We start from the raw sequence: 10,588 nt of genomic DNA, 5'->3' as shown, positions 1-10,588 counted from the left end.
GACTCATAGCAACCCTATGTACAACAGAATGAAACACTGGGCCTGAGCCACCCTCACAATTGCTGCTATGTTTGAACCCACTGTTGAAGCTACTGTGTCAATCCATCTTGCAGAGAGTCTTCCTTTTTGTTGACCCTCTACTTTACCAAGCATGATGTCCTTCTCCAGGGACTGGTCCCTCCTGATAACATGTCCAAAGTACATGAGATGAAGTCTTGCCGTCCTTGCTTCTAAGGAGTACATCTTCCAAAACAGTTATGTTTGTTCTTCTGGTAGTCCATGGTATATTCAATATTCTTTGCTAACACCATAATTCAAAAAGATCAAGTTGTCTTCTTCTTCTTCTTTTTTTTTTTTTTTAAGTTCATTGGCCGGCTCTCACATGCATATGGGGTAATTGAAAATACCATAGCTTGGGTCACGTGCACCTTTGTCCTCAAAGTGACATCTTTGCTCTTTAACATTTTAAAGAGGTCTTTTGCAGTAGATTTTCCCAATGCAATACATTGTTTGATTCTTGACTGCTGCTTCATGGGGTTGATTGTGGATCTAAGTAAAACGAAATCCGTGACTTAAATCTTTTCTCCATTTATCATGCTGTTGCTTATTGGTCTGGTTGTGAGGATTTTCGTTTTATGATGAGGTGTAATCCATACTGAAGACTGTAGTCTTTGATCTTCTTCAGGAAGTGCTTCAAGTCCTCGTTTTCAGCAAACAAGGTTGTATCATCTGCATATAGCAAGTTGTTAATGAGTCTTCCACCAATCCTGATGCCATGTTCTTCTTCATATAGCCCAGCTTCTCAGACCATTTGCTTAACACAGAGATTGAATAAGTATGGTGAAAGGATACAGCCCTAATGTACACCATGCCTGATTTTAAACCATGCAGTACCCCTTGTTCTGTTTGAACAACTGCCTCTTGGTCTGTGTACAGTTTTCTCACAAGCACAATCAACTGTTCTGGAATTCCATTTTTCACAATGTTCTCCATATTTTGTTATGATCCACAGAGTCAAATGCCTTTGCATTCAATAAAATGTGGGTAAATATCTGGAATACTCTGCTTTCAGCATCTGACATCAGCAGTGATATCCCTCATTCCACATCCTCTTCTGAATCCAGCTTGAATTTCTAGTAGTTCTCTGTTACTTCATTATAGTACTTTATCTTGTGGAGCCACCCTTCCAAATCTTCTGTTCAGCTCTATTACTTCGCCATTTCATTTTTGCTTTTTTGTCCATTGAGACATTTTATCTGTATGTATCACTACATCCCTAGAAAACGAATCCCAGGATTTTCCCTCCTGTGTGTTTTCATCTTGCTTTCTCATAGTCCATGATCCCAGGTGAGGTCGTCAGCACAATGAAACCAAACTGTCAGGACGGGACCAGATTATTCTGCCACTCTTCTAGATCTTTGAGTTGCATGTCAAATCTGGGGCTGATCACGTCACACTTGTTTAACCTGCATGTGAGTTTCACAATTTTCCCAGCTCTGTGATCACCAATGACTTCAAATTCGCCAATGTAACCATGCTTCATCATCACAGTTAGAAACTGAACGATAACTTCGGAGCACAGCCTGGTAAGAACCTGCCATTAGCCTCTCTTCTCAGCATTCCTGATGCTCTGCAGTGTTGGCCAGGGCATTCACGTGCACCTTTATGGCTGGCAGAGTGCAACTTTCTCTGTGAGTGGCCTCAGCCTCCAGAGCTCTGCACATTGCTGCCAAAAGTGAATCTGCATGGCCACCCTGACTCCTCACCCCAATGCTTCCTGCTGCCCAGAGGCAAGGCGCTGCCTTAGCTGCCAAGTTAAGGTCTAGGCCTGTAGACTGAGCCAAGGTCACCGACTTGCCAGGCAGTGGGAGATTCCAGCTCCTGCCAGTACTGCAGGCTATGCCCCATGGACAGGTCTTTCTAGGGTCACTTCCCCTTTTCTTCCATTTGCTTTAGCTGTTCTATGTATGAATATATATGGATTAAATTAGTTAATGTTTATAAAGTACTTATAACACTAGATGGCACATACTAAGTGCTAATGTTAAAATTTTTTTCTAGAATTTCTTTCCAAATATAACATACAACCATACATATGGGCTTTTTTCATACACTACGTGCCTTACAGGGCAAGAACCACAACCAATCCATCTTTGACTTAAGCCTACTGCCTCACTCATGTTTGGTTCTCAGTAAAGAGGTTAAATTGAAATAAATCAGGAGACAATACATGGGCTGGACAAAGTTGTCCAGATATGCAGATATTTAAACTGCTGACTGGGTGTTGGGTTAGAAATTACCCCTTTCTGGAATATTTGAAGGCAGCTAGAGTTTGCTTCTTAGAGCCCTGGTGGCACAATGGTTATGGGCCTGACTGCTAACAGAATGGTTGGCGGGTAGAACCCATCAGCTGCTTCCCAGGACAAAGAACCAGGCATTCTGCTCCGATAAAAATTTCAGCCTAATAACATACTACACAAAAACATTGTTCCACATTCTACTTTGGCGAGTAGTGACTGGTATCTTGAAAGTTTGCAAGCGGCCATCTAGCTTCAACTATGGGTCTCTCCTTGTCTAGAGCAAAGAATAATGAAGAAAACCAGAGACACATAGAAACAATTAGTTCCAGCAACAGGTACACATGTGATCCTCAGCCTATATGACTATAAAACCAGAAGAACTAGATGGTGCGTGGCTACCACTGTCAACCACTCGGAGTGAGATCTGTGTAGGAGATCCTGGATAGCATGGGAGAACAATGTGGAACAATACTCAAAATCATTAAAAAAAAAAAAAAAAGGGACCAGGTTTGCTGGTCTGATGGAGCCTGATGGAACTACTGAGACTATGGCTCCTAGCTACCCTTCAGGTCTGGAATTGAACTCACTCCTGTGACTTCCAGCCCAACAAAAGACAGGCCTATGAGCTGAACATTTACATTAGGTAGATATACTCCTTGAAGAGATCAATCATGGGAGAATAGAGGGGTTATGTATGCATGGGGAGACAGCTGGGTGGGGGGCAGGAGTGTGTGGGAGGGAAGGACACAGGGAGGAGGTAACTATGGGGAGGAGATGAGAGGTAAGCTGTTGCATTGTGGGAATCAATTGCAAACAATGTAATGAGACAAAGTGTATGTGACCTACTGTACGTTATGTGAATTTGCTCTGTAAACTTTCTCCCAAATCACAATTAAAAAAATTTTTTTTCAGCCTAGGTAACCTTATGGGCCAGTTCTACTCTGTCTTATTATAGGGTCCCCGCGGGTTGGAATCCACTCCACCACAAATAGGAACAACAGTTTGCTCCACTGTTGCAGGGCCAGGAGGCATGTAAATAGGTTCACTGCCTCTACTTTGACTTATGGCGACCCTTTAGGCAGAAAAGAACTGCCCCATAGGGTTTCCAACGTTGTAAATCACTACTGAAGCAGACTGCCACATCTTTCTCCCATGGAGCGGCTGGTAAGTTCAAGATGCGAACGACCAACCCTTCGGTTAGCAGCCAGGCGCTTTAACCACCGCTGACAGAGGTGGGATAAACAACCCTGTGTTAAAGAGCAGGGCTTTGGAATCAGCAGTCTGATTTCCTTATCTGTAAAATAAGAATAAAAAGATCAGCGTCCTATTCAAATGAGAAAGCAAAAGTAGCACCTGCCAGCTGGTAAGTGCCAAGTTAAGTAGTATTATGCCCATTTTACAGATAAGTCTGAGAGTTACACGACCTAAGCAAGTAAACTGTACGCGTCAAGATTCCCAGGCGTGTGAATTAAAACTGCGCCTGCGGATGGGAAAGTGACCTGACCGAGTTAAAGAACAGTTCAAAATTATCAGTGGCATATTATTACAACGAATGGCTTATGAATGGTAATAGGACCACAGGGTGGCGCTTGGACAACCCGGACACGACGCGCGCCCCGGGGTAATGCACGAAGATCCCATTGCCCTTCGTATGCTTACGTGCGCTCCGTGACCACCGTGTCGGGAACGGTGCCCCCGGCGGAGGCGCATGCGTCCTGGCGTCCTCGAGCGCAGCCCCTCCCGTCGGTGGCAGAAGCGCCTGGGTGGGACGCATGCGTACACCAAACAGGCGACGGGCGGTTCCGAGAGAGTGGAAAGATTTGGGCGAGTAAGTGCGCGGGAGCAGGCGGTGGGGCGCTACCGCGCAGGCGCGGCTGGGGGGCGGGCCGCGACTCCGGAATCTCGGTGAACCCCAGACTGAACAGTATCCCGAGTTTACCGCCATGGCCGCCTACCAACTAGTGCTAATCCGCCACGGCGAGAGCGCCTGGAACCTGGAAAACCGCTTTAGCGGCTGGTACGACGCCGACCTGAGCCCAGCGGGACATGAGGAGGCGAAGCGCGGTGGGCAGGCGCTTCGAGGTACGAAACAAGCCGGGCTGTGGGGCTGCGAAGGCCCGGGGTATCCTCCGGGCTTGGAGGGCCCCGGCGTCCGGCACAGGTGCGGGGCCACGCTGCACGCCTTTGCGCTTTTCCCAGAGAGGGGCGAGACCTTCAGCATCATCTCCCCAGCAGTTTATTTTGCAGCTGAGAAAATGGGGCCCAGTGTGGGGAATCGACTCGGTCAAGGTCACCCAGTGGAGTGTGAGGAGCCGCGCCAGGCTGAAGACCCAGGGTAGCTAGCCCGAAGCCCATTGCTTTTTCCACGACACCACCTGCGAAATTTTTCATTCTAATATGCGCATTTCATAATTCCGGGATGGGCTGTCCCCGCCGTAGCGGCCTGTGGCATCCGGGCCGTTACGAGCCCTGCAGGGCCACAGGCAGTCGGTGAGGCCTTGGGCTCCTGAAGGAGGATGCTGGAGTCTTAGGGCAGCTGCAGCGGGGGGCGGGCGGTGGGGGCGGCTGCGGATCCTGGCGAAGCGGCAGTTGGAGGAGTGATGCTGCCCCGGGGAGTGACTTGCTGCAAGATAGCAAGCACACCGCGTGCTTGTGTGTGTGGGGGGTGCCTCTTGTTCGGCAACATTCCACAAATAGAATGAATGAGTGATTTCAATTGATCCTTTCCACGACTCCGTAGACAGATTTTATTCATCTCCTCGTCGTTTTTATAGTTGAATAAAGTAGGAGTTGGAAAGATAACTTGTCCAAGGGTATGTATTCTTATTCCTAGTCCATTGCCTTTGCTGCTAGTCTGGAGCAGAGTAACACGTGGATAGATGTGAGGAACGGATAGGCTGTTGACCGAGGGCGCTGGGCAAAAGTGGAAGTCGCACCGAGATAAACGCTTGCCTACCCGGGCTTGTCCCCTGCGGCAGAGAGCTCTGATTTTGGATGCCTTCCCTGCTTGCTGTTCAGCAACTCACAGAATCTCTGGGCTGGTCAGATCCAGTCCTGCTCTCTTCCAACCTGTGGACGGAGCAGCAGCCATTTGAAAGAGCCACTGAGGTCTGATGGATGTGGAGTGGGAATTTGGCCCTACGTTGTTCTCTCTAGCTTCTTGCCTTCATGGTAGATGCTTTTGAAATGAAGCAAAGCTTTGGAGGAAATGTCATCCTGCCAGAGGCATGTGAATGCCCTGGGATGGCCTGCTGTGTGACCTCACACCTTTTAGGAGGCCAGGATCGGGGGTTGTGCTGGTAAAGGAGGCCATTTTCTTTAGCAGTCTGGCAGGAAGAGGAGCTGTGTGGGACTGGTGCTTTGGTGATGCCTGGGCCCGGACAAAGCACATTGCAGCTGACCTCTGTTTATGTAACCAAATGGTTAAACTCGTAATCTCTCCGGAAAAGAACAGGCCCTATTTCAGTTTTTCATAAATGTTGATAGCGTTACTTAAAAAAATATATATATATTATAGGCACCACAGATTACATTAAAAAATTAAAGATTAAAAGAAAAACTCTGACCATTATGAACCTAATAAATAATATAAAAGGCAAATATATTCATCAATGCTTTTAGTGATAGTAGGGTTTGTAAAACATTGAGTATGGTTTCAGAAGGAAGCCAGTGAGAACTGTTTCCACATACAACTTTACTGCTGGGGGCGGTAGGATCACCTTGGGGAGGATGGCATCCACACCACACTGTCCACTCCTGTCCCTGGAGTGTCCAAAGCTATCTTTTCATTTAATGAGCACGTTGGAAGAGGCTTTATGCTACTGATCTTTCAGAGTTCTGTTAAAGAGTCCCTGGGAACCTATTAGCTAATTCACAGTGAGGTGCTCCATTGTAAGTGGGAATAACTGCAGTGAAACACAGGTAGCTTTTCAGCCTGGGAAGTGAGGCTTGCACTGTGGATATTCATGTTCCAGTGACTCAGCCATTTGTTGGGGAGCCATTCCTCCCCTTACAGTTTGGGAGGAGACGGAAGTGGAGTCTGGGAAGTGCAGAATGATGGGGACTTGTCCTGAGGCTCAGTGATGAATTTCCCTTGTGAGTGGCAGTGGGAGTCACTGGTGATTAAGCTTTCCTTTCCCGGTTGGTATAGTTCTTAATTGGCCTTATTTTCAGTTGAATGACTAGCAGGAAAATTCACTTCACATTCATCACTATTGCCAACCTCAGTATCACACGATACCAGGAAAGTTTATACTGAGTTTTGAAGAGGGCCTTGTAGCCTCACGGAGGAGAACGGGGTGTTTTTCTGGCCCACTCCCCAAGGCATGGGTCATCTCCCAATTAAAAGCTTTTAGTGGGAGGGAGAATAGTCTTTCACTGAAACATGAAGTACAGTGGTTAACTGTTAGGAACCTACTGGCTCCTGCCCCTCACTACTGTGTATGGAGGAGAGATTCATTTATGAATGAATCAGGCAGTCATAGTGCCCAACATTTGTTCTTTCTATAATGAGTGGCTTCTTTTAAACTTGGTTTAACAGTTGACCTAAGGTAGGTGTGCTTTTTAAAAAAATAATAATAATAATGTGTTGTAGGTGAAAGTTTACACAGCAAATCAGATTCCCATTTAAGTGTTTATACAGATTGTTCCGTGAAATTGGCTACAGTTTTAACCATGTGCCAGCATTTTCATTAGTTCCATTCTGTTTGTTCTGTTTATCTAGCTGCCCTGCTCCTCCTTACCTTCTCTCATCTTTATTTTCGGCTAAATGTTGATCTTTTGGTCTCATATAATTGATTAAGAGAGAACATTACTCACAGGAGATATTGTTTATTTTATAAGGTAGGTACACTCTTGAGGGTACCAGAGAATAGCTTGTCACTTAGACAGTAGCTAAGAGGAACCATGGAGTAAATTTGTGAGGTGATTTACACAACCCATAGTGAAAATAGGAGTTCTGGTAGTGTAGTGCCTAAGGCAGTTGACTGCTAACCAGAAGGCTGGCGGTTCAAATCCACCAGCCACTCCTCAGGACACTTGGGCAATCTACTTCCCATAGAGTGGGAAAACCCAAGGAGGGGTCGCTATGAGTTTGGCCTAACTCAGTGGCACATAACAACACAGTGAAAACACAATATCATACAACACACTGAAGTGGAGTTACATTAGCATCCTCCAAGAGCTCTTGTAGACCACTTGTCAGAGAGGGCTGGAAAAAAAAGCAACCCACTGCCATTGAGTCAATTCTGACTGAGGGATACTGTAAGACAGAGAACTGCCCCATAGGGTTTCCAAGCCTATAAAAATATGGGAGCAGAGTGCCTTATCTTTCTCTTGCAGAGCATCTGGTGAATTCCAATGGCCAACCTTTTGGTTAGCAACCAAATACTTTAACCACTGCACCACCAGTTCCTGAGAGAGCCGAAGGATATTAGTAGTTATTGATCAGAAATGACAGTCCTAACCAAAATACAGACAGCATGATCCTTAAAAAGCAAAAACAAAAAAACTGAGTAGTTAGAAAATTAAGGATAGCTAGAGATGGTGGGTACGAGTTGGATTGTGGAATCATCCAGGCTGGGTTTTAATTTTCTCATGTAATAACTGTGACCGTGGATAATGTGCACTCCTCTAGTCTTTATTTTCCTCATCTGGTAAAATGGGTTATGATTGTAGCCTCATAGGAGTGTCATGAGGGCTAAGTAAAGGAATGTATGTATACAAAGTCTTAGTCCAGTGCATCACACATGGCAAGCTCTCTGTGAATGGTAGCTATTATTGTTTATCAAGAAATTGTAAGTTTTTAGATTCCTTTACTTGAAAGAATTGAAGCAGAATTAAATTCTTAAAATTTACTTAAGCACAGCATTCTAGGGATTAGGATAAGAGGCACAGTCTCTGGTTTGCTGGTTGGCAGTGCATTTAGGCCTGGGTCAATTATAAAGCAATAAATTCTGTCTTCCCTGAAGGCAGCATATTGCATTTCCTGCAAGGGTATATAAAATGAACATATTTGGCCAAATTTCACTTGGACTATGTGTACAGGAGCTTTATGTATAAGAAAATTCTGCTCAAAGTAGGTCTGTTACCACTTTGCATTTATTATTTGCAGATGCTGGCTACGAGTTTGACATCTGTTTCACCTCCGTGCAGAAGAGAGCAATCCGGACCCTATGGACGGTGCTGGATGCCATTGACCAGATGTGGCTGCCAGTAGTGAGGACTTGGCGCCTCAACGAGCGGCACTATGGGGGTCTGACTGGCCTCAATAAAGCAGAAACCGCTGCCAAGCATGGTGAGGCCCAGGTAAAGATCTGGAGGCGTTCCTATGATGTCCCACCACCACCCATGGAGCCTGACCACCCTTTCTACAGCAACATCAGTAAGGTATGGACAAGCTGAGCTTTGGTTCACTGCACTCAGGATCAGGGGATTGGAATCTGGGCCTCACTCTTTTATTTTATTTTTTTTTTTTGAAATTTTATTAAGTGTCTGCCTAGTCCCTCTGAACTTATGATTTGTAAAAGAGTTCAGTGTAGTCCTTCCTTCCCCCAAGGAGTGATTTTCATTTGCTAAAAGGTTTGGTTTATCGTTTATTTTGTTTATCTAAGAAGAATAATCTCCTTTATTTTATAAACTCATTCTTAGCACCTTCCTAAGCCAACCTTGAGTTAAAGTGAATTGGGAAGAGCCTTGATTTGTAACATTTTTGTTTTTTAAAAGATCTTTCTTTTGAATCTTTAATCTTCCCAGTAGTGGGTAAATGGGAGAGGGAGGAATAAAGTAATAATTACCGGCTTTCCCAACCCCTCCCTGGTGAGAGACCTCATCCATCATTTTAAGCCCTCAGGGGATGAGGAGTGGGCAGAACTGATACAGGCTGAAGCCATTTCACAGGTAAAATAGCTCATTTTAGTGAGCTTGACCATGTTGGTTGTTTAGGATCGCAGGTATGCAGACCTCACTGAAGATCAGCTACCCTCCTGTGAGAGTCTGAAGGACACTATTGCCAGAGCCCTGCCCTTTTGGAATGAAGAAATAGTTCCTCAGATCAAGGAGGGGAAACGTGTACTGATTGCAGCCCATGGCAACAGCCTTCGGGGCATTGTCAAACATCTGGAGGGTATGTACGTTTTCCAGAGGGTCTCTCGAGGGATAAAACAACTGCCTATAACCTGGGACTTATTTAATACAAAGATCTTCAAGAAGGGCCTGGACCATACCTTCTGATTGGCTCCTACTAGGCAAACCGTCTACCCTTGCCTCTCAGATTCACACTGCAGAGGAGCCCGATCCACACACACAACCTCCTAGGCTCCTGCTCCAGAGGCAGCATGCATTCCCCAGGTGATTAGGATACACGTTAAGAGTTTGAGAGGCCCAGCTCTAGACTAGAATTGCCAGTTGAAACTGATGATAAAATTTTCCTTAGTCACAGTTTTGCACAACTTCCTGCATGACTCTGTTTGCATCTTAACTTACTCCAAGCAAGGGCCTAGAAGCCAATATGAGCAGATTTTGAGCAGGCTGGATGGGACTGCACAGGACATTGTAAAATTTATTTAGTCCTGTTTCACTGTGGGTTTCCAGGTCCCACCTTGGTAGGGAGATGTCTAGTACCCACCTTTGTAGGTCGTGGCCCATCTTAGAATCTTGTATACCTTTTCGCACCTTTTTTTTCTTGCTCTTCTGAGATCTAAGCCATTTTTAATTTCATTCCTTGGGTGTTAGATCTTGTATTCCAAAGATCAGAACCTGGGTGAAGGGGCATGTTATTTTAATTCTTGTGAAATTCCTTTGTCTCTGGGGATAAACAGTAAACTTGGAGGGGTGATGTAGATTCCTGTCTTACTTGGCTGATCTTGATGGGTGTTTTCAGGTCTCTCTGAAGAGGCTATCATGGAGCTGAACCTGCCAACTGGTATTCCCATGGTCTATGAATTGGATAAGAACTTGAAGCCCATAAAGGCCATGCAGTTCCTGGGGGATGAAGAAACCGTGCGTAAAGCCATGGAAGCTGTGGCTGCCCAGGGCAAAGCCAAGAAGTGAAGGCAAGCAGGCAGACTGCGAGCCCCCAGAACACCCTCCCTGCCCATTCCATTCCTCTGCACCGCTCCCCTGCACATGTCACACTGACCACATCTGTAGGCATCTTAAGTTGTAGCTGCAGGTGGGGGACTGGTGGTTCCCATTTCAGCCATTTTGTCTCCTGCACCCTCTCCCTTCAAACAGTCTAGTCAGAATGGCACCTCTGGGGCATGGTCCTTAGTCCAGGACCTAGGGAACAG

General features: G+C 45.7%; 1 protein-coding gene across 1 annotated transcript; it reads left to right on the top strand.

Annotated features, from left to right (window-relative positions):
• Positions 1-4,243: 4,243 nt before the first annotated feature.
• On the top strand, positions 4,244-10,349 carry PGAM1 (phosphoglycerate mutase 1). Its single transcript, XM_007939995.2, has 4 exons — positions 4,244-4,382; positions 8,413-8,687; positions 9,243-9,423; positions 10,180-10,349. Exons 1-4 carry the CDS (start codon positions 4,244-4,246, stop codon positions 10,347-10,349), a joined length of 765 nt encoding a protein of 254 aa, XP_007938186.1.
• Positions 10,350-10,588: the final 239 nt, after the last annotated feature.

Source organism: Orycteropus afer, unplaced genomic scaffold (assembly GCF_000298275.1).
Source record: "Orycteropus afer afer isolate SDZICR_OR568_19922 unplaced genomic scaffold, OryAfe1.0 scaffold00064, whole genome shotgun sequence".
NCBI lineage: Eukaryota > Metazoa > Chordata > Mammalia > Tubulidentata > Orycteropodidae > Orycteropus > Orycteropus afer.
Note: the sequence above shows the minus strand (reverse complement) of the source record. Positions and strands in the feature narration are given on the sequence as shown.

Bases quoted from the DNA above. Each gene is read 5' to 3' on its own strand.
- PGAM1 (XM_007939995.2), top strand. From the start codon at position 4,244: ATGGCCGCCTACCAACTAGTGCTAATCCGCCACGGCGAGAGCGCCTGG. The intron at 4,383-8,412 runs GTACGAAACAAG...TATTATTTGCAG, and splicing joins CGGTGGGCAGGCGCTTCGAG to ATGCTGGCTACGAGTTTGAC. The intron at 8,688-9,242 runs GTATGGACAAGC...TTGGTTGTTTAG, and splicing joins TCTACAGCAACATCAGTAAG to GATCGCAGGTATGCAGACCT.